Genomic DNA, 24,323 nt, shown 5'->3' with positions numbered 1-24,323 from the left:
AATATTTAAAAAGTTTCAATTAAATTGGTGACGAAGGTGCATCAGGCTTAGGTTCTGGTTTAGCAAATTGCATTAATCTCTCAAATTTGACACTTGACCTTAGGTAAAAACAGTTAATTTGTTTTGGATTGTGATATTTTTAATTATAAAAACTAATTAAAAACAATAAAGCTCTTTTTTCTTTTTCTTTTTATTGTGCTTGGTTTTTTTTGTAATTTCTTTGTTAATTTATTTAGCTCATCCTTTGATTTTGATATTTTTTACTTTTATTATTAATTAATTAATCTTATTATTTCATATTTTTTCTTCATTATTTTTTTCTCATTAACTATTTTATGATATATTTTTTCTTCAATATTTAAAAAGTAGTAATTAAATTGGTGCAATGGGTGCATCAGGTTTAGGTTCTGGTTTAGCAAATTGCATTAATCTCTCAAATTTGACACTTAACCTTTAGTAAAAACAGTTTATTTGTCTTGGATTGTGATATTTCGAATTATAAAAACTATTTAAAAACAATAAAGCTCTTTTTTCTTTTTCTTTTTATTGTGCTTGGTTTTTTTTGTAATTTCTTTGTTAATTTATTTAGCTCATCCTTTGATTTTGATATTTTTTACTTTTATTATTAATTAATTAATCTTATTATTTCATATTTTTTCTTCATTATTTTTTTCTCATTAACTATTTTATGATATATTTTTTCTTCAATATTTAAAAAGTGAGAATTAAATTGGTTCAATGGGTGCATCAGGTTTAGGTTCTGGTTTAGCAAATTGCATTAATCTCTCAAATTTGACACTTGACCTTTAGTAAAAACAGTTTATTTGTCTAGATTGTGATATTTTGAATTATATAAACTATTTAAAAACAATAAAACTCTTTTTTCTTTTTCTTTTTATTGTGCTTGCTTTTTTTTGTTCTTTCTTTGTTAATTTATTTAGCTCATCCTTTGATTTTCATATTTTTTACTTTTATTATTAATTAATTAATTAATCTTATTATTTCATATTTTTTCTTCATTTTTTCTTTCTCATTAACTATTTTATGATATATTTTTTCTTCAATATTTAAAAAGTGAGAATTAAATTGGTGCAATGGGTGCATCAGGCTTAGGTTCTGGTTTAGCAAATTGCATTAATCTCTCAAATTTGACACTTGACCTTCGGTAAAAACAGTTAATTTGTTTTGGATTGTGATATTTTTAATTATAAAAACTAATTAAAAACAATAAAACTCTTTGAATTTATTTGATAGCTTTTATTTGATTTATTTTTTTATCTTTATTATACCACTAATGCTATTTTATTTATTAATTTAAGAAATATTTTTTAATTTAAAAGTTTATTCTATTTTGATATTTATTTAAAATTTACACAAATTTATTATAAAATATTAGCCAAATCAATAAATCATAAAAATTCAAAGTTATAAGCAAGTGTCTTAAATCAAAAAGATTAGTTGTCTTTAAAAAATTATTCTGATTATAAAGAAATCACGAAAGAAGGATGAATAAATATTAAATGTTTGAATAATATTATATAATATTTTGAAAAGTTTTTTTTAATCTAAAATATAAATAAATAGATAGAATTTATTATTGATTTACATTTATAAATATCATTCATATTTATTTTTTTAGTAAATAAATTATTTATAAAAAATAAAAAAATTAAATTTACTTAAATAAATTAATTCCTCTTAAGGAACCCTATAGTTTCTCCAAAAAAAAATAATTTGAAACTTTTATTAAAATTTATTTAAATTATAAAAACTAAATACAAATTACATGAAAAAATATATAAAATACCATTATATAAATTTATTTAATATTATATTAATTTCTATTTATCTCTCTATTATAAAAAAAACTGCAATTAGCAACATATTTTATATCAAATCTATATATATATTTTTTTTCTTTAATTCTTTCACTGACTACCACTATAAAAAGTCCAACTTAAAAATAATCTCATTTAATCTTATCTGATCTGATTTGATAAAAGATAATTAATCATTCATTCATACAAACATACAAACAAATTAACTAATTAAAGAAAATAATACTTCTTATATTTAATTAGAGATACTTTCATAAAAGAAGTAAAATAATTGAGAATTTTAAATCATAATAGCATTTTTTCATAAAAAATAAAAATCGCTTAAAAAAATGATACAAAAGTAAATAAAATTTCGCAAGCTTGAAGATGTAATTAAATGACCATAATATTATTTAAAATCGAAAAAAATTTTATTCTATTACAAATAAAGTTTCTAAAATCTTAATTAAATTCTCACACTCATCTTGAATTAGATATGCAAAGTTATGAGTAAATTAAATACTTAATATAAATTTACTTTATTCTTATTTTCTTTCAATATTTAAATTTAAAAATACTCTATTAAAATTTCTTTTTCGTTTAATTAATAGTTATGAGGATTATTGCTCTTTGTTTATTGTGCCTGAGTAAATTTTATTATAAATTATTCAGTCTCAATCATAGAATTCATTTAAAATACCGAATAGTTTCTTTATTCTAATATATTACTCTTAATTTTTAACAGCTTTAACCCATATATAAAAATAAATTTTTATTTAAATAAGGGAGTTTGAAATAAATGAGGAAGAATTATAGAGTCTATGCTCTGCTTTGGCTAATTGCTCTAATCTCCAAAATCTCACACTTTATTTAGGGTAAAATATACTAATTTATTTTAATTTCTTCTATCTTTTTTTGATAGAATCAACAAAAATAACTTCAAGAAAAAATTTTTCTCCTTTCATTTAAAGCAACGAAAAAAAAACAATATTTAATAATAGAAATAAAAAAATTAATAGACAAACAAACAAACAAACATATATATTAATTATTTTATATCTGAAATTTTATAAAATATTTATTTTTTATTTATTTTAAGAATCTCATTATTTTAATCAATTTTTCTTTAAAATTAAACTTTATTTGGAATAAATAAATAAAAGTGTCAATTGGATTTAAGATTCGGGTGTATTATAGTTAGGCTCTGCATTATCAAGTTGTAAGAACCTAATGGATTTGACTCTTTGTCTTGAGTATAAAAAATAAAATTTTTACATTATTAATAAATTATTCTTATAAAAATAATAAAAAAAATCTATCATTATTTCATTTCTAACATAACTTAAATAGATTCATAAAATTAAAATATTAATTATGCCAATTATTAATGTTTATTAAAAGAGGAAATGGCATAAAACCATAGGGAGCTAAGGATTTAGGTCTAGCTTTAACAAATTGTCCTAAACTATAATCTTTAACTATTCAGCTTTCGTAATATTTGTCAATTTTGTTTTATTACTTTTCTATTTAATATTAATCATAAATTTTAAGCAAGGAGATAATAGTTTACATATAACAAATTACTTATTAATATTATTATAATTTATATATAAAAAAAATATGACATGGACTCAGAGTTGATTACGAAGATCTTTGCATGTAAATCATATATTTTGTTTATTATATAATATTGTTAATACTTTCTTAAATTTGGTGAGTTATAAATAAATTGTTGATTTGTTTGTTTGTTACATTCATTGTAACTTATAATTAGTTTTATAGTTCCCAATTTTAAATTACAAAAATCATTTATTTGATTTAAAAATATTCATTTTATCTTAACTAACTAATTAAATATCTTATTTATTTATAAATAGTTCTAATGAAATCGGGGAATTTGGAGCTTTCTAGATAGGATCAAATTTAGCAAAATGTGCTAATTTATAGATTTTGACACTTGATCTTAAGTAAAAACATTAAATTTTAGCTTTTTGTAAATTAATTACAACAAAAGATTTGATTAACTTCTTTAAAATTATATAATAAATGATAATAAACTTTTAATCAGTTCATAAGTTAAATGAAAAAATTGTTTTTATATTTACATTATTTATTCCTTTAATACAAAAAAATATTTAAATCTTATAAGTTACAAAGAAATTGGCTGTGAGGGTACATATAGATTATGTTTAGCTTTGTCAAAATGTCTCTAGCTTAAAGTTTTGAGAATGTATCTTTCTTATTAATAGTAAAAATAAACTTATTTTCATACTTTTTAAAATACTTTATAATCACTAATTTTTTTAGTAATTTAATTAGCAATAATCAGAAATTAATTTCCTGATAATTTTTTTTCTTAACTTTTTTGTAGTTTTTTAAGTATTCATTCATTTCTTTACTTATTTTTAATAATTTAAAGAGCCAGACCTGGGGATTCACAATCAAAGCTGAGAATATAATAATCCAGTAGTAAGCTGAATAAAATCAAAAATTTAGTTTTAAAGTAAACAAGTTTTTGATGAATAGATAGACCAGGCTAAGAGTTGATATAATTGATTGTAATTGCTAATTGAAATAATTTATACATTATTTGAAAAAAAATTCAGCAAAATTAATCTACCTATCTATCTATCTATCTATCTATCTATCTATCTATTTTTACTGCTATTTTGCATTCTAAATTGAAAACTTTAAAATATTTTTGTTTAAAAATGGTTAAGAATTTAATTAAAATTAATATTAAAGGATATAATTTTATTTCTAATTTATATCTTTTGAGATATTTTAAAATTAATTAATTGTTATAATATAAAATATCTTTCATGCTGATTGAGCTAATGTTATCCTAATATAATTATAAAATACTATCAAGAGAATTTAATAGTATGTCATAATAAATTTTATTCCCCTCAAATTATTTAATTTTATATTTATTTTTTTTAATGAATTATTATTTTAAAACATTCAATTAAATAAATGAATGTAAAATTTTAAAACTATTTATTTTGAATTTAGAATTTATTAACAGCTAAATAATTTAATTCGTTAAATTCTTAAGAGAAAGTATTTCATAGAAAATTTTGAGAAAGGAAAAAATAATTTACTTTAATAGAATAATTGAAATTTAAATAGTTAAGAAACAAAATTAAAACCTTAAAAAAAAAATATTAACTATAAAATTAGTAGTTAAGTTATCAATTTAAATAATTCAAAAATAATCAATCAGTTTAAGTAAATGGAAAATAAAATACTAATTAACTAAAAAAAATTAATATTTACCAAAAATTTAAATTTAGAAATTTTAATAAAAATAAATTTGATTGAATAAAATTAATTAAATTTCAACGAATTTAAACAAATTATAACTTTGTGTTATTCGAGCTATTAATTTGAATTAATTAATGATCTTCAAAGCAAATGAAAATACGAGCATATAAATAATTAAAGGCATATATAAAACTTATCTAACAAGTAATTAAGCAAACAACTATATTTTATATTAAATCTGTGAAGATAATTTACTAACAAGTTATCTTCAAAGCAGATTTTCTATCAAAAAAGTAAAGTAAAATTTATTTCTTTATTTTGTCATAAAATCCTATATAAAAGATAGATGGAGTTTATATTTATACGTACACATTCAACTTATAATTAAAATCAACTAATCCATTATAAATTAATTAATTAAATCATATATTTGAGAAAGAGATATTGTTTATTTATTTATATATATATATATCCTATCTATTTATCTTTTTCTATTTATTAATAATGGATTGATAGATAGATAGATTAATAGAATTGAATTATGAATGAATATTAATCATTATTAATTTATGCAAATATTGTTAAATTAAATAATGTTATGTAATAAAAGACTTTCATCAATCGATAATATAATAAAGAATCATTTCAATTAATTTAATTAATTAATCAATAAGAAAAGAGAAAGAAGAAGAAGCATAACCAACAAACAACTATCAATTAATCTAAGCAGAAATACAAATAGCAAGAAAGCAAGCAATCGTTCAAAAATTAATTTCTATAGGTTTAATAACAGGCAAAGTAAACTAAATATTTAGCAATTTAAGTTTCAAAAACAATTATTATTATTTCGCTTTTGAGCTGAAACAACCAAACTTCAGAAAATATCTGAAAGTTTTTTATTTTATAAAGGGAAACAAGTCGACTGACTTTATTTTCTTTGTGCAATCAGAAAATTAATAATGTTTTAATTTTTAAAATTAGAAAAAGCGCTTCAAAAAAAGCTTAAGTGAACAAATAAAAACAATCTAGAAAGGGCATAAAGTAAATAGAAAATGGGCAGCAAAATTAGTATAGATAAATATGTATCTTAGCTTGATGATATTCTTCAGCTTAATCCCAAAAAATTAGAGCAAGTTAATTTAGAATCTAAAATACCAGAAAGCATTACACAAAATATTAAAGTAGGTTTTTAATTTATAAAAACATTAGCACCTAAAGCACCATAAAAAAAGCAATATAAAAAACATTTTAATAGCTTTAAGTGTTGAAAAGTTCTTCAATAAAGAAATAATTTTAAAGCTTTAGCCATATTTTCACTGCCAAAATAAAATTTAATGCAAAGGCTATTAATTTGGTTAAAAATTTATTTATTTAGTTAGTTAGTTAGCTAATTAATTAATTGTTAATGGCTGTTTGTTTAAAGATTTATAATACCTTTCAATTATTTAATAGATATGGAGATTTTATGAAGAGGAAAGCAAAATACTTAACTCAGCTATTTCGTTATAAAATTTGCAAAACTCGAGTAAATTACATTTGTTCTCTTTGAATTATTATTACAATTCTAGCAACAAACAATAAATAAATGAAATTGCAATATTGATAATTTCAATATGAAAAATCAATTTGTATTAGATGCAAAACAATTTTTAAAATCTTTTAAAATTCGATAAGGATTCATTTTAAGCAAAATGATAACGTAAATTTTATAATAAATAGATTTCACGTTCTTATCTAAAGAATGTTACGTAGTCCTAGTAGTCTACAGACGCTCAAAAGACTAAGGTAAATAACACTTTATAATCAAGCAATATTTTATTTACTCTAATCAGATTAAGAAATCACACAATTTAAATTCAAAATCTCAAATATGAAATAAATCAAACTAAACAAAATGAATGAATGAGAATGATTGAATCACTTGATTAAAGGCAAAATAATGAATCTATTACTTCAAATATAAGAAAGATCATTTTTATGAAAATTTATTTAATCTTTTAATCTAATTTAATAATTTTAGTGAAATTAATAGATTGTTAACAAGGATAATTTTTGCAAAACATAAAATAGAATTTAGTCAATTAATAAAATAAATTAAATAATTTAGTCTAAATTTATCATCTTAAACTTCGTAGTTTAAATTTGCTTAAATTAAACTTCTTTTAAGCTAACTTATCAATAAAAATAATTAAGATGTGATTTTTTAGAAGGATTAAACAATTTTTAGCAGAATTTATTATTTAATATGATTAAGATAAAAAAACTTTTTAAAAAGAAATTGTTTAAATTTACAAACATTTTTAAATAAATAAATAAATAAATAAATAAATAAATTAATAGAGTATTTATTTTAGAGATTATAAAAATATAAATATTTAGTAATGCAAAATTTGCTTTTCTTATTAGAGTATATTACAGATATATTTGAAACACTATTAAAATTATATTTGAAATTAACATGGTGTTTAGTTAAAACTACTTTTTTTAATTATAGATAAAAATACTTTCGTGAGCTTCCCTCACTCAATGTGGGGTATTGTTGAATCTTATAATAACTTAACTCCTAGAGGCCTGGAATATCCACTCTCAACAAGCGAGCTAAATTTGGAAATCCTTGATAGCTTCTTACTTCCTAACTATAAAAAAGAAAAAATCTCAGTAAACTTTGAGCACATGATTTTTGTTTGGAATGGCAAAACTTCAAATCCTCTCATAAAATCATTAGCTCTATCATCAGCTTATGATTTAGAATCTCTTATTGAAAAGGGAAGAGAAAATATACTTTAGGTAACTTTTATAACAATAATATGGTTTTTATAGTGAATATTTATTTTATTAATTATTTAATAGATTTTTTTTGAAGGAGGAGTAATTTTGAAAGATAAGCTAAAAAACGGCAAAGTAATTTAGCTAAATAGTACATCAAATAGACCTCATAACAAAGGTAAACTTTAATTGAAATGAGAAAAATTTTAAAAATAAATTAATGTTATAAAAGAATTGGAATAGGAAATTAGCAAAATGAGTTAGACTATTTTTCTTTTCAAATTTTTGTTCCCTTTAAATTCTTTTAGAGGAAATACAACACCTTAGGTTGCAGGAGCAGGTTGTTAATAGCAAGACAATTAAATGAATTAGAATAACTTAAATTATATACAAAATGGGTAAAATTAGCAAAATGGCTAAGAGAATAATAATTAGATGAATATAAATAGCTAAAACAACTTTAACTCTAACAGCAATGGTGCAGAAAACGGAACTCAATAAGAAAACGAATTCTAACAAGATGATGTAAATTAATAGTAATTTTATTCTTCCTCTAGTGTAGATTCAAACACAACTGCTGCATCAGAAACTCACTATCTTAAATTCTTCAAGAAACAATTCTGTGAATAAAGCAGTTCTTTCAATTACATCAACAACTTTATAAGGATTCCTCCTTCATCTAAAAAAACTGGCTAATCCAAAAAAATTCAAGATGCAAAACTAGCAGGTTTTGGTAATAAATAAATAAATCAATTTTAAATTACAAATTATTTAATTAAATTATTAGTTGTAATATTTCTAACGAAAAAGAAATTCTTTTTCAAATAAATTAAAATACTTAAAATAAAACTTATTTAAAAATAAGCAAAAAAATTTGAAGTTTTTAATTTAAAATAGTTTAAATAAAACAATATTCATGTGAAAATTAATTAAAGAAAATAAATGAATTAAAATATTTAAAAACAAATATTTTTATTAAATAAATTATATAATAAATCTTATTTATTAAAATATTAAGATTAGATCAACAGCAACAACAGCAACGAATATCAATTTATATAACAGCAGTAACAATTTTAGCCTGGAATGTATTAAAATTAAGAGTAGTTCATGCCTTAGAATGGGTATGCCTAGCCAGATGATGATTTCATGTAAAGATAGGAAAATAATATTAATTACAATTTAAATGGATAAGAATAAAATAATTATGAAGGATATCAATAATCTCCTCCAGTGATTTAAAATAATGCTATTCCTCCTTTCAATAATATAAATAACCTAATGGGAAAGAAAGGATTCAAAATAAACCTGACAAATTTAAATAAAAACAATAATTAAGCACCAAATATTATAAATAATAACAACAACAATAGTGATTGTAATGGATATAACTAAAATTTCAACAACCACTTTTAAAAGACAAACTAATAGGTTTAATAATTTGAGTAAGAATAGAATCATAATAATATAGATGGATATTAATATGGAGATCCAAATTAAATGGGTGAAGAGGAAGAATTAGATAATGTTTAAACTGTAGATATCGATTGGAACATAAAGCATGGCAACATAGACGAAGATCCTTAAGAGAAAGCATAGAATTTTTATAAACCTAATTTTGGGGGAGAAAATAATCAAAATAATTTCGTTTTAAATTTACCCGTTCAGAATGACGCAGATAATTTTCATTAAAATTACGGAAGAGACTCGGGAAGTGAAGATCAGAACAGTTCAAATAATAATGATTCTGAAGAAATGCAGGATTAAGTTCCTAATAACTACAATAATTCATATGGATTTAAAATTAATAATGCAAATGCTCAGCTAGGATAGGGATAGCCATTACCAAGTCATCGTGGATCATCTGGTCCAAATCCAACTAGTAGTTCTATAATGGCAGAATTGATGAAAAAAAATTAGCTTCCAGGAATTAAGCTTGGTAAAATAAATGGCTAAAATAATTTTGCAGAATCATAAATAGCAAACCACTAAAAAGACGAAAATGAGTGGGATAATAGAGAGGAATTCTATGACGAATCAAATTTCTAAGCTTTTTTAGAAAATGTAAAAATAAATAAATATTTTTGTTTTTGTTACAACAAAAAATCTAAATTCCCTCTAAAGACTAAAAAAAAGTTAAGCTCAAAAAATAATTAAAAAATAAATAGCTACTTTCTTTATATTTAGATTTTTATTTGTTTACAGTTATCGAGTGATATAAATTTTATTTTAAGATTTAAGAATACTCTTTTTAGTCAATTAAAATGGGAAATTAAAATGACAAATAAAATTAATTAATTAATTAGAGGTCATTTTAAAATTTAAATTTTAGTTTACAATTATTTCAATTAATAAAAGGAGCAAGATGGAGTAAAAATAGACACAACCAAATTGATCAAAATATTTGCAAAAATATGCAGCGAGATTACTCCTAATTTTTTGTACGTAAGTGGCGAGGAAGTTGCTAACAATAAATAAAAACTTAAGTAAAACGGGATAACACATATCATCAACTGTGCAGGTGATGTATGCAAAAATACATTTCCAGAAGATTTTGTTTACAAAACTTACAGATTAAAAGATGCTAAAACTGAAGTAAACCTTTTATTCTTTTATATTTATTCTTATAATTAAATAAAAAAATTGTAGAATATTGAGTGCATATTTTATGACACCATCAAATTTATAGAAGACGTATCTCAGTAAGGTGGTAGAGTCTTTATTCATTGCGTCTAAGGTATTTCAAGGTAGATTTTTTTACATTTAAGTCTAAATGATAAACAATAATTTTTTGTTATAAAGATCTGTTACACTTTGCATAGCTTACAAAATATGGAAGGAAGCAGGAAAATTATCATTCTAAGATGCTTTAAAATAAGTTAAAGAGAAAAGGCATGTTGCTTCTCCAAATCAAGGTTTCTTAGTTCAACTGATAAACTTTCATAAAAGATTATACGCCCCTTACGATAGCATCAGCGTAAAGCCAAGAGTGTGGTGCGTTTGTAGTCACTAAGTTGAAGAGCCACAGTAAATAGTTGCAAAAATGGTATATTAGAAATTAAATTTGGTCTAAAGTTGATGATATTTTGAATTAGAGATACAAAAAACAAATTTTTTAATAAAAGAATTGATTGAAAACAAAAGCTTACAAAAGCATAAAATTAGATTTACATTCTATAAATTTTCAGTTATTAACTTAAGCAATTTTTAATTCTAATTTCATTATTAAAATTTCTTCTGGGCCAATATTATTTATTAATAAAAATAATAGCTTTTTTATACTCAAAAATAAAATTCTACAAATAAAATTTTATTTCAAATTAGCCTAAAATCAATTATTCATTCATTCATTCATTCATTATTTTATTGATTGTTTTCTTATTATCTTTTCTTTGAAGAATTTTGAGATCGATCAACAAAACTTTAAAAATCTAAATTTTCTTTTTTATTGCTACTGCATTGTTAAATTTATACCTTTTTTTCTTAAATCAATAGCTTCTTGAGGGACTCTACTCAAGCAATAAATAAGATCCTAAAGATCCTAACAACAAACTAGACCCTAGAGGTGTATTTATCATTCAAGCACCTGAAAAAATGTATATTTGGGTAGGTAATGAGATTCCTCCCGAAAGACAACAAATGTATTTATTTATTTCATTTTACAAACGAACTTTTTATTTACTCATTTAAATGCGATAATAAAAGATATCAAGATTATTCGCTGCGATATATAGAAAATTTAAGATAATATGAGCATGCTCCTTAGGAATTGGAAATAGTTAAATAGGGCGATGAAAGCGAGGAGTTCTGGCAGATGTGGTTCCCTTAGAAGCCTCTGAATGCTTATTCATAAAATAGAGAATGGAATAATTGGTTTTTGGACATTACAAAATCATCTGATGTAATCAAATCATAATTAATTTAAAATAATTCAAGATTTAGAATTCAAATTACTAACAAATATAATTTATTGTCGTGGACGAATTGCTCGTGCGTTAGCAAACAAAAAAGAAAATCAAATTGAAAAATTAGAAAAATAATAAGCGCATTTTTATATTCATACATCAACCAAATTTACATATTTCTGATTCATAAAAATTTTTTGCTTACCAAATTTTGACTAAAAAAAAAGAATTACAAGTAAATCAACTATTACGATGATGACGAAGACGAAGACGACAAAAGAGAAGGAGTCTACGGACAAAATAATAAATAAAAGCCAAAGTTGTTCATTTATCCTGAAAAGGACCCATTAAATGTGTTCGATCTAGAAGACTTGATGGACGACAGCTTGTGTATTTTATGCAAGCAGTAAGACGATTAAATAAAAATTCACATATGGAGAGGATCTCAATTCACCCAGCCTGATGAAGTAATTATTAAATTAATAAAAAAATAAAGAAATTCAAACATTTTTGCAAATTTTCTCAATAATTCTGCCAGTAAAAATAATCAATGAGTTATAGAGGATTTTCTATAAATTTATAATGAAACAATATATTATTATAATAATAGGTAGAAAAAGATTATCTTGACCAAATCATATAAGATCATTATCCGAATCACATAAACAATATTTTGCTATACAAAGAAGTAACTTCTTTTTTTATTGAGAAAATTATTAAATCTATTAAAAAAAGCCAACTAAGGCAATTTTATAAATTTGAACAAACACTTAAATAATAAATATCTAATTTAATTAATTTACAGATACTTCACTAGGAGTCTGAAGAATTCAATGAATGCTTCTATTAAAATTGAAAAAAAGTCATGCATGCCAACAAATAAATCAAATAAATAAATAAACAAATAAATAAATACTCACTCACTAATTATTTATCTTGAGTTTAAAGCTCTTGTCATTGATAAAATATTTTCCTTTAAATAAATTATAAAAACAATAAATTTAATAATAAATCTTATAAATCAATAATTATCAGTCTTAAAAGACAAGATAGGAAACAGCTCTCCATATTATATAATAATAATTAGTCTAACGCATTAAATGAATAAATAAACATATTAACTAAAAAAGCGCTTGTCTTAATTACTATAATTTTGTTTATGTAAGTAAGTAAGTTCTTTTTTTAAATGATAAAATATGGAGAATTATAAATTTTATGTCAATATTATTTAAAATAGTGTAAGACCTTCTTAATTCCTTCAAAAAATTAATTAATTAATTATCAAATATTCGAATTTTAATAATTACTTTGAGCTGAAGTTTATTTACTGCATGTAATTGCTTTATAACAACAGCCAGCTTAAATTTAAGTATCGAATCCTTTATTACTTCCTTACTGACCGATGTTACTTACACGATCTAATGTAAAACTAGACTAAGACTTGAATATTATCCAGAAAATTCGCATTAAAAACAAATAAGGTAATCAAATATAGCTAAATATCTATAGCAGCATCTAATCATCAATTAGCCTTTGAATATTTTGCTTTATATATAGTAATAATTTCAAAAATACGATAAGCGAAGAAAATAACTAGCTTTAATATGATAATAATAGTCAAAATTGGTGATAAAAATAATGAACAATAAAATAATAACTAATTATAATAACAATAATTTATCATAAAGAGAGAATAATATTCTTATAATAGTAATTAATAACAAGAAAAACAGTAATAACCACTCAAAAAAAAGTATTTATTGTGTATAAAAGCATGAATAAAAAAAGAAGTGAAAGAATTAAGTAGGCTATTGTTCGTTCTATCAAGGTAGTTTTTTATATTTAAAATAATGAAATATTACATAATTTAGTATTTAGAAGTATCTATTTTTAAAATTTTGTAAATTACTTTACCTTTTAATACATATTTATTTATTTATTTATGGTTATCTTAAAATGTTTATTGTTTTTTAGATTTCGCTTGCTTTGAGAAATTATTTTTAATTAATTCTTCATTTTATTACAAATAAATATGAAAATTTATACAGTTAGTTTTGTGAAAAAAAGATATTTTTCAAGATAAAAATATTTATTCTTTGTTGCTATAACTAACAAGAAATATTAAGAAGTTAAAATTAGTTGCTGAGCAACCGGTTTTACTTCTCAATTTTTTGATTTTGCTTATTTGATTTTAATCTGAGATATACTGTTTCGTAATTATCAGTATACAAATTTTACACTTATAATTAATTAATATTTTGGTAGCTTTCAAGTGATTGAAAATAGATTTTGCATCATTTGTCGATGTTTGATTAGATTACTTATCTATCTTTGATAATCTTTAGAAATAATTAAATCATAGTAAATCAATCATTCTTTTTACAGTTTTACCTTCATTTGTAAAATTGTGTTTCTTTAACTGTAATAAAGATTATCAAAATTAAGACGAAAGAAGTTTATATCTTAATTTTTTTTATTAGAGTAACTTTTCTGTTGGACTATGTTTGCTTTGAGTTTTTAGTTTTTATTCTTTAATAATTATATCATATTGCTTACTCTCTTTAAAGTTGTATTATCATTACATAATATTTTATCTGCTTTCTACCATTTTAAATTAAGGATTTAACTGGATTCTGATCTGAAAAAGTTTTAAAAATATTGTTAATATTCAAAATTTTACTAATTTTACAAATAATTTATTGGAATGTAATTTTTTTATATAGAGGAATAAATAGCATTAGCCTATAATCAAGTAATCTTTGCCTAGAAAAAACGTGAGACAAATAATTAAATTTGCTGATAGAAAAATGATGATTAATTAATAATTTAAAAGAAAGTAATTACTTATCATTTAAGTTTATGGTGTTACTAAAATTTTCATAGAAAATAATTAAAAAAATCATCTACTGATTATTTAAATAGTGAGTATATATTGGATTACATGCTATTTTCAATGAATCAAAATATTTAATTTTAGTGTAAAAAATTACGGTTTGTATTCTTTAAATTATTTATTAATTGATTCTTAGTTTGTTTGCTTGTTTTGGCTAGTTTTATTATTTTTTAGTAAAAAGTTGTTTGTGAACGCCATTGTTTGCTTTTAAAGCGAATGAATAAATAAATCACTAAATAAATATTTAAATTTTGATCATAAAAAATTTTATGGATTTGAAGAAAGGAGGAGTAATGTAGAGGAAAGCTTTGCAGGAAAATAGGATTTACATACAGAGTAAATAAATATAAATAATTGAATTGAATTGATTCATTTTTTCATAGTAAAATTCAAGATTAAGTATAAAATCAGAAAATAAATAGTAATATTTATTTTTATCATTATTACAATTAACAAAAAGTAAATTAGATAAGTATTTATTATAAAAAAAAAAATTAGTTAATTGATTCATTTTATTAATTAATTGATTGATTGAAATTACATTAACAATCAAGCAAGCAAAGAAATATTAACAAGAAGCACGCACGCACTTTTTCATCTCACAGTATATTTTTTAATTATCCACAAATCTTCAATTTTAAGTAATTCCAAAAAAAATATCAGCTTTATCTTAATTGCAAAACAGTTTGAATAAATATCAAATAATTTAATCAAGCAACAAAAAAAAGGAAGATAAAAGCATTCACAAATAAGTGATAAACTAAAATAAATTTTTAGCAAAGCTCTCGATAGGTACTGCATATCCCAACTGGATTACCAGCAATCTCTTTTGAAGCTGAGATTATACGCTAGTTCGTTGCAACAAAGCTATTATCTCACTCACTGACGAATATATTTTAATATCTGCTTGCATTATTTTACCTAGTTATTTAATTATTCTTTCTAGATAGATTAAGAGCATTGCTTACTACTTCAAAATCATAAAATAAGCACTATCTTATATCTTGATTTCTAATTCAAATACAAAAAAATCTTTTTTAAGAGATGAATAGATCTTCTTCAAATGACTAACAAATTATTTAATAAATTCCAGAGGAAGATGCAAAATCACCAGCAAACAACATCTAAAGCCATACAGAAAACATTCACCTTCAAAATGACAGTCCAGTTATCAATTAAAAACATCTATAAAATACATCTTGTCCCAGGACTCCTATTTATGATGCTGCAATCTTGTAAGAGAGTTACCAAGGGAATTAAACCAATCAAAACAGCATACACATGGCTGTCTTAGAGGAGCAATACACACTAGCTAAAATTAATAGAATGTCCATCCCAGATACTAATTCTCAATGGCGCTAAAAGTCACAAATCAAGTAGCAGTCCTAGCCAACTAACGACGAAGATAACACAGCCAATTAACACCAAAAAATATCTTCTTTAAAAACAATGGAAATTTTGTAAGCTCATAATAATATAAATAACCCTTCGTAAATTGAATATCAAAATCTGAACGGAGTGCATGATCAGAGTTCTAAAAATTAATACACGAATGCGTTAATTTAGAATTCACAAACCGTTATCTGCAATAATAATAATAATCACAACAACAATAATAACAGTGATAAAAAGCCATCAATTTCAAATAGCATTTCAGCAGAATATAACCAAAATTATCTTATTAGCAATTAGACAAACAACAACATGCAAAGTAAATAATGCTGCACTCTTTGGCAAATTATCAGATTATGTGCTGCCATAATATTTTTAATACAGATAATACTTTAATGGGTTAACTTTGCTATAGTTTTATAGATTAACCAGTCACTTGCCTGGACTTTGCTCTCTTTTAATTTGATTTCAATAGTTGTGGGACTCGTTTACATAGTTTATTAAATTAAAAAATACGACTATTTTTTGGTTCTTTTTCCTCGTAAAATCGTGGGAGTAATCTTTGTCATTTTAAGTTTTTTTAATTTGGATTTTGTTTATGCTTAGGCTTATTAAGCCTTTTATGTACAGTCTTCAGATTTTATCAAAATATTTAATGAAAACAATTTACGTAAAAAACGCCTTGCTCTTCTTTTTTAAAGTTTCTCTAGTGTAATTATAACTTCTTTAGCTCTCTTTCAAACTGACCAAAGAGAAACTACAGATTTCGAATCAACTACTTGGATCTCATCCATAGATTTGACTTCAGGATTTTTCTTTGTTTACATCTTTTTTTAGGTATTTGACTTAGCCTTTCACATGACTTTCTTCAGTACCGATTTATTCGATGATACAATTTAGTTTCTTTTTAACTTTTTTGACCTCTGCTGTGTCTGTTTCAAAGACGACGATGACGAAGATGATGATGATGAAGACGAGGAAGCATCACAAGTCAAATATGAACTTTAAAAAATTGATTAGCAATCATTACTCTTTCGCTAAATCCCCTTCACTATTTGCACATTCCTCAAATTTTTGAGAGATAACATATTTTTTTCTCTGTCATTCTATCATCATTTTCTAGATCTCTCAATACGAGCCCTTCTATTCGGCATAGCTCACCAAGTTAACTTTTTTGGCAACTACTCTATCCTGCTCGTATATGAACTGGTAAATAAATAAATAAATACATACATACATAAAAAATATTACAGAGCTAACGCATTTTAATAGCTAATTTTATAAAATTAAAAATAATTCGTTTTGATTTTGAAGGAATGAATGAATGAATTGTGTCCATCAAAAAAGTTAGAAAGAAAAACAAACATGAATGAATGAAATAAAAAATTAGTTCATTATTTAGAATTTTTGATAATAAGATTTTGATATTACCGAATTAAAAATAATTAAGTTAATATTATTAAATGGGAAGATTTGCAATTATTGATATGTAAGTGCTATAATAATCAAAGACATGTAAAAAATTTAATAAAATTGGTTTTGGTTTTTTAAATAATACCTTTAACTAAATAAATTCTGATTTATTCCGATCATTCAGATTTTATCAAAAAACTATTACTTCATTATTTTATTTACTGATACAATCATTCAAACAAAATCTTTGATTTTTATCAAAAAATTTAAATAATCATTTAATAAAATAAAATACTTCCCCATTTTTCAGCCATTCATCGTTTTATGCATTCATTTAAATTTACTGACATAGAAGAAAACAAATTTTTTAATAAATTCAGATTATAGAAAAGCAGCAAACGTACATTCGAATTATTTTACTAGCTAATTAAATAACCAGCGCTGCAAAATTTACATATAAATCTATTTCAAAAAAAAAAAAAATTAATACTTTTAAATTAATTAATTAGGAAGTCTTATTTGTCGCAGCTGTGATTGTTTTAGTTATTATCATTGGTATCATAAATTGCTGTTTTGAAGTCTCGAAAACATATTTTGAAAAAGTTATGCTCATTATTGTTTCTTGTCTTCAAGGAATAGTAATTAAAGTAAGTAGATGGAATATAGCCAGAATATTTGAAGGCATGACTAACAGATAACTTTTTATCTTGAAATTTGTGCCTGGGCTTATTCGTTTATGCGAAATTACATCAATAGCATACATTTTATTTATAAAAAGCGATTAGTCGTTACATACTTATTTAATTGAAAATGCTAGCTTTGTTAAAGTTTATATTCATTATGTAGGATTCTTATATGCAATTTTCTTAGCTTTTGAGCTCATTTATGATGTAGTATTGCTCATATTTATCTACCCTAAACAAAATCTATCTGATGAAAATCAGTCTGATTCTCCTTGTTCTGATAATGAAATTCAACTTTAAAATGTAAAATACCAAAGTTAAATTCAAGCAAAATAAGATGAAGAATGTAACTAAAATAATATTTACCCTAATTAATAATGTGTACTTTAAAATTAATAAAATGAAGACCATAACAATTAGCAATTTGATCATATTTAAAGATAGCTTTCTTACAATAAATAAAACAAAATACAATAAATAATAAATTAAAGAAGAAAAGAAAGCTCCGAAAGTGATGCAATCAAAAGCTTTAACGATGAACCTAACCCAAAATAAGTTTACTAAACTGTAAATCACTTAAGTAAATTTTAAAGTAACGAGTACGATGCAAATAACAAAAGTAATTAAAACAGTTTTAATAATCCTAATCATCTAATCTAAAGCAACAATTCCTTATCATAATAATCTTCAATAAGATTTATGGATTCGATTTGCAAAATATAGGAAGCAAGATCCATGAAGAAATTGAATCATGAACACTACAACAATAACAGGAACAAATCTTATTTTAATACTCATTAAAGACCAAGCAACAACAGTGATATCGAAAACATATCCAATTGCATCAATTAAGATTCGGAAATAGCTCAATTAAAGAGACAACAATCCGAAAAATAAAATTTTATCAATGAATCTAACAACTTACCTCATTAAATTCAGCAATTAGTATTTTCATAGAATTCTTTAATTAATTAAGTCTAAGAAGTAACTGAAAACTAAAAAAATGATACAGTGCCCAAAGGTTCATAAGACTGTCTCAATTTTATAAAAGAAAGTGCTAATGGAAGCTTGTAAAATCTTAGTTAAAGACATAGAAACAATATTATTGCTTAAAGAATGATGTAAAGCGAAAAAAAAATGTAAGAGGATGGTGTTGGAGATAGCTTTGCTTCAAGCAAATTTGTCAAAATCTAAGTTTAAACAACAATTAAAGCCTAAATAAATAAAACAAGAACAGCCGTAGATTTAACTAGAGGTTCAAAGGAAAATATAACACCTCTAAAATCTCCAGATAAGCTAGAAGCACTCAGTTTTAATGGAAGTCCCACGAAATTGACAAGTATTCCTACAAGAAAAGTTACAGATGTCATTAATAAATACTCAAATAAAACCCAACAAAGAAGAAAAAGAAGCTCAAATAACAATAACAACGGTTCTTCCTCAGTATAAGCCTAAGATAAAAGCGTAACCCTCAAGGGAAAGCGTAAAAGTAATATTATACCTAGACCTACAATAAACCAACTTGTAGATATGATAAATAGCAACAATGCAACAAACAATAATAATAATATCAACAATATTTGAACCAATTATATTTTAATAAATAAAAACTCGAATAACTAAATTATTTAACTTCCCTGTATTTAAAAATCATAATTATGGCCAAAATATCTTAATTAAACTTACTAAATAACCAATAAATAAATAAATCAAATTAACCATTTAAATAATCATTTTCAAATAGTATAATATAAAAAAAATTGCCTATTTAGGTAATAATGATTTTCCTAACTTTATTTAAACTGTCTGTCTGTCTGTCTATATATTTGTATTACAATATTTAATAGTTACTAACAAATAATTTTATTTATTTAATTGCTTCTTTTTATTATAATTTAAAATTTATTATGGTAATAATTAAAAAAAATGGCAACAAAATTATGCTTACAAAAAAAAATTTAAGTTTTTTGCATATTAAATATAAAATTTAATTTGTTATTTTAAAGAATTTAATAAAAAAACAAATTGAATTATATAATAAAAATATAACCATAAATATTTAAAATTAAAAATAAATAAATAATTAAATTATTTAGTTGTATCTTTTAAAAAAATTAAATTTGTAAAATAGAATATGATTTTAAATTAAAAAATATTCTAAAAATTATCTTTATTTTTAAAGCCAGAAATTTGTTAATCATTATAATAAACAAGTAAATTTATCAATTCTTAACATTATTTAATGATGCTCTAAAAAATTAAGGTCAGTAAAGCTCAAAGGAGGTTAAGAGCCATAAAACTAGCAAACAAAAAACAGTAATTGAAAATATGTATATATATATGTATATATGTGAATATAACTTTAGTAAATCATAGGAAAAATTTATAATGGGATTTTTGAATACTATGAATGGACTGAACTGAATATCTTGGATATTCAGTAATTATTTAGCCATGAGATATATGAGATATGATGAGCTGTAAATTTTTAGGCTATAAGATGAGAGATATTTTATGATGATTAAATAATTAATATCAGTGAATTTTAGAGAGAATGAATGATTACATATACTTTTTGGCAAAAGAATTAGATAATTAGTTAGATATAAACAATACCTTAGTAGAGGAGAATATTTAATAATTATAAATATAATAATCAATTTTATTGAATATTAATTAAAAGAGCAGTCAATTAATTATAATAAAACCCAATATAAAGTTAGAGGATTAAGTAAAGGAATATATATATTTATTGCTAGTAGAAAGAGATGACATCACCAACAGTAGAAAATTTTATGCTCAGCATAAAGTGCAAGAAATAAGGTCATGAAACCCAACCAATTATGTATGTTTGTAATATTGGTACTTGCAAGGATAGATTAGCTTGTGCTACTTGCATGGTTTCTTCCCATTCACATCATGCGAAGAATTTGTAGAATATTAGATAATATTTGTAAAATTACATAAATCTTGAAGATCAAAGAGATAAAATTATGAAGGAAAATTTGTTATATGCTGCAACAGAGGCAAATTAAAATAAATTGTTAGATGACAGGAAAGCTTTCGAAAGTGTAGTTTAAAATAGCTTTGTAGATCTAATGAAACTGACAAAAATAGTTTATGAAAATGCACAAGACAAATTTAAAATTCATAATAAATAAATGTACGATGCCATTGATAATGCAGTCGAAGAAACAAATTAAATCCTTAACAGAAAGGATCCAACAACAAAGCAAAAAATTGAAAAATGTCCTGGCAATATGTATGATAACGTTTCTGATCTTTGTGAAGATTTATTGAAAAACACAAGTCTCAATTCAATCCAAAGCTTAGAAATAAAAGACAAGGTTAAAAAGCTTCCAGTGTTTGACACCGCAAAATTCAAGAAGATAAAAGATGAAATTCTAGAATACATAAAAGAGAAGCTAAAGTAGAAATTTTATATCAATCATTTAATTATAAAATTCAACAAGCACTTGCTTCAGTTCTAAATATTTTTGAAGATAAACTTTAAAAATCTATTTAATCAAATAAATAAATTAATAAATAAATAAGATAACTACTAGAGCATCATGATATCAAGATGATAGATTTGTCATGGCATTCAAGATCAGCTGAAATGTTGAAGATGTATGTTGGTCACACAGACCATGTTATGGATATGACTGTCTTAAATGACGGAACTCTTGTTTCTTGTTCAAAAGACAGTAATTCACATTCTCATATAAAAATATTAAAATTATAAGCTATAATAATCTATTTTGCAGCTTTTAATTTATTGTTGTTTTATTTAACTTAAAGAGACACTTAGATTTTGGGATACAGAAACTCACTAGTGCACTTAAACAACAGATTTATTCGATAAAAACTTGAATGCTATTGCTACTATGCCTGATGGTAATATTGTAGTTGCTAAAGATAACGTTATCAAATTTTACAGTGCTGCAAAGAATGAACTTGAAAAAGCTCTCACAGGTCACGTAAAAACCATCCTTGCACTGCAACCACTCCCTGACGGCAATCTTCTTTCAGCTGGTAAATAAATACATAAAGATCTTTTTTACTTTCAATATTTTTTTATTAAAAAATTTACTGGACTTAAAATTAATCTTAAAAAAATATAAAAAGTTCAAAACAAGACTAATTAATTTATTCAAAATTATATTTTTACATAGAAATAAATTATCAAAAGAGTCTTTAAAAAATAAGAAGTAAATTATAATTGTTTTTACTACTAAAAAATAGGTTAAGATTAAGTTATAAAGCTTTGGAATGTAAAGACTGGCTAGTTGTTAAGATCTTATTATGGTCACGATGATTACATTAGAAGATTGCATTTAACAAAGGATAACAAGATTATTTCTTGCTCAGATGACAAGTATTAATTAATTTTTAACTTAAGAAATTTAAAAATATCTAAATTATTTATTAAATTTTAAGATCAGTTAAGATTTGGGATCTCAAAACTGGTGAAATCTTGAACTCTTTTGACTCTAATAATGATTATGTTTATGCAATTGATGTAATGAAAAATGGTTATGTGGTGACGGGTTCGAGAGATGGTATGGTCTAAATTTGGGATCCTGAAAAGAGTGTTATGGTCTAAAAATTCAAAGCTCATAACTCTTTCATCTACTCTCTGGTTGTGCTCACGGATAATACTATAGCAACAGGATCGTAAATTAAATTAATATTTTTTGTCAAGTAAAAAAAAATGTATTTTAAAAAAGGGCTGATAATACTATCAGAATTTGGAATCCAAAAACAGGTGACATGATTAGGAAGTTAGAAGGACATAAATTCCCTATTAGACAATTAAGAGTTTTACAAGATGGTAACTTAGCAAGTTGTGCAGAAGTAAATAGAAAAACAAATTTTATATTATGAAATTGTTTAACTTTAAAATAATAATATAGGATAACATGGTTATTATTTGGGCAAGTAAAAAGCTTGAAGTTATTCACACTTTCTAACATGAAAAAGCTGTTTGGACTGTAGCTTCTCTTCCTGGTAATAGATTCGTCAGTGGTAGTGAAGACAAGTAAAAAATATAATCAATTTAACAAAATAATTTAATTAATTTTATTTTCAAATAGATCTATTAAGATTTGGGATGCTATTAAAGGTGGTCCTGCTATAGCAACTAAAACAGACCATACTGAATAAGTAAGAGCCGTTCTTTATATTGGTAATAATAAATTTGCTAGTGCATCAAGCGATAAGACGATTAAGATTTGGAATTGCAACGATTATTCTCTTGTTAAAACTATCACAGGTCATGAAGGAGGTGTGAGATCATTGAGTTAGCCTCCTGATGAACCTGATAAATTGATTAGTGGTTCTGAAGACAAAACTGTTAAAGTTTGGGATATAAACTCTGGTAATTGTTTGCAAACACTTTAAGGTCATGATGATTTTGTCAGAGTCATTAAAGCCATATCAAATTAAAAGATAGCATCGGGAAGTAAAATAAGAATTTAAAATGAATATGAATATCATTTTTTATTATAAATACAGGTAGAGATAACACACTTAGAATTTGGAGTCTATAGACTTCTCAAGTGGAAACTATTTTAAGAGGACATCAATTGCCGATTTGGTCAATTTTAGAAATTGAACCTGGTAAAAAGATGGCCACAGGCTCTTCAGACTACACAATTCGTATTTGGAATATGGAGACAAATAAAACTATTCAATAATTACATGGACATACAGGACCAGTATGGTGCTTGGTTAAACTTTCTGATACGATTATTGCTTCTGGTTCTGAAGATTGTATGCTTAGGCTTTGGGATTGGGAACAAGGAGATTGTATTAGAAGTTTACTTTCACATTCATATGGTATTTGGGGATTAGCAATAGATGAAAGTGAAAATGTGGCGACTGCATCTTGGTATTTAAAATTTGTTTGAAAATTTGAAAAAGTAAAAATATTTATTTATTAATTTCTTAATTAATTTAGGGATAAAACAGTAAAAGTGTGGAATGTTAAAAAGAGAGAAATAATGGAGTGATTTCATCCAACAAAATTTAATTTATATTTTTCCAATAGAAGTTTTATATAATAAAAATTAAATTATTTTATAGTAAGTAAATAACTGCAACTTTTCTCAAAAAAATAAATAAATTTATGTCAAATTTTATTAAAATTTTGTATTAGATTTTTTAATTTTTAAAAATTTTATCA

The 24,323-nt window shown here is 23.3% G+C and overlaps 5 protein-coding genes across 5 annotated transcripts; all 5 read left to right on the top strand. All coding sequences in view use genetic code 6, as the record gives it.

The window, feature by feature from the left end:
- Positions 1–385: 385 nt before the first annotated feature.
- Positions 386–1,481, top strand: TTHERM_000899572 (hypothetical protein; the record flags this gene model as incomplete). The annotated part of the gene is made up of 4 exons (XM_012799018.1): positions 386–456; positions 720–809; positions 1,076–1,165; positions 1,397–1,481. The coding sequence occupies 4 exons, from the start codon at positions 386–388 to the stop codon at positions 1,479–1,481; spliced, it is 336 nt and encodes a 111-aa protein (XP_012654472.1).
- Positions 1,482–2,042: 561 nt separating this feature from the next.
- TTHERM_000899571 (cyclic nucleotide-binding domain protein) lies at positions 2,043–4,514 on the top strand. Its single transcript, XM_012799017.1, has 10 exons — positions 2,043–2,206; positions 2,269–2,327; positions 2,429–2,464; positions 2,603–2,692; positions 2,981–3,070; positions 3,219–3,308; positions 3,453–3,476; positions 3,695–3,784; positions 3,967–4,065; positions 4,237–4,514. Exons 1-10 carry the CDS (start codon positions 2,168–2,170, stop codon positions 4,334–4,336), a joined length of 717 nt encoding a protein of 238 aa, XP_012654471.1. The 5' UTR covers positions 2,043–2,167; the 3' UTR covers positions 4,337–4,514.
- A 1,622-nt stretch (positions 4,515–6,136) lies between these two features.
- Positions 6,137–12,611, top strand: TTHERM_00899570 (dual specificity phosphatase domain protein; the record flags this gene model as incomplete). The annotated part of the gene is made up of 15 exons (XM_001021803.2): positions 6,137–6,265; positions 6,537–6,609; positions 6,804–6,869; positions 7,579–7,871; positions 7,935–8,028; positions 8,083–8,583; positions 8,869–9,914; positions 10,209–10,445; positions 10,500–10,597; positions 10,653–10,896; positions 11,346–11,491; positions 11,556–11,751; positions 11,983–12,222; positions 12,366–12,443; positions 12,561–12,611. The coding sequence occupies 15 exons, from the start codon at positions 6,137–6,139 to the stop codon at positions 12,609–12,611; spliced, it is 3,492 nt and encodes a 1,163-aa protein (XP_001021803.2).
- Positions 12,612–15,692: 3,081 nt separating this feature from the next.
- TTHERM_00899560 (transmembrane protein, putative) lies at positions 15,693–19,720 on the top strand (the record flags this gene model as incomplete). Its single annotated transcript, XM_001021802.2, has 2 exons — positions 15,693–17,249; positions 17,963–19,720. 2 exons carry the CDS (start codon positions 15,693–15,695, stop codon positions 19,718–19,720), a joined length of 3,315 nt encoding a protein of 1,104 aa, XP_001021802.2.
- Positions 19,721–20,904: 1,184 nt separating this feature from the next.
- TTHERM_00899550 (WD40 repeat protein) lies at positions 20,905–24,150 on the top strand (the record flags this gene model as incomplete). The annotated part of the gene is made up of 10 exons (XM_001021801.3): positions 20,905–21,566; positions 21,692–21,843; positions 21,938–22,171; positions 22,382–22,514; positions 22,577–22,813; positions 22,867–22,993; positions 23,053–23,177; positions 23,233–23,600; positions 23,654–24,029; positions 24,099–24,150. The coding sequence occupies 10 exons, from the start codon at positions 20,905–20,907 to the stop codon at positions 24,148–24,150; spliced, it is 2,466 nt and encodes an 821-aa protein (XP_001021801.2).
- Positions 24,151–24,323: the final 173 nt, after the last annotated feature.

The sequence above is a fragment of the Tetrahymena thermophila genome (assembly GCF_000189635.1).
Source record: "Tetrahymena thermophila SB210 genomic scaffold scf_8254543, whole genome shotgun sequence".
In the NCBI taxonomy this organism is placed as follows: domain Eukaryota; phylum Ciliophora; class Oligohymenophorea; order Hymenostomatida; family Tetrahymenidae; genus Tetrahymena; species Tetrahymena thermophila.
The sequence above is the reverse complement of the archived record's forward strand: the minus strand, read 5'-3'. Positions and strand labels throughout refer to the sequence as shown.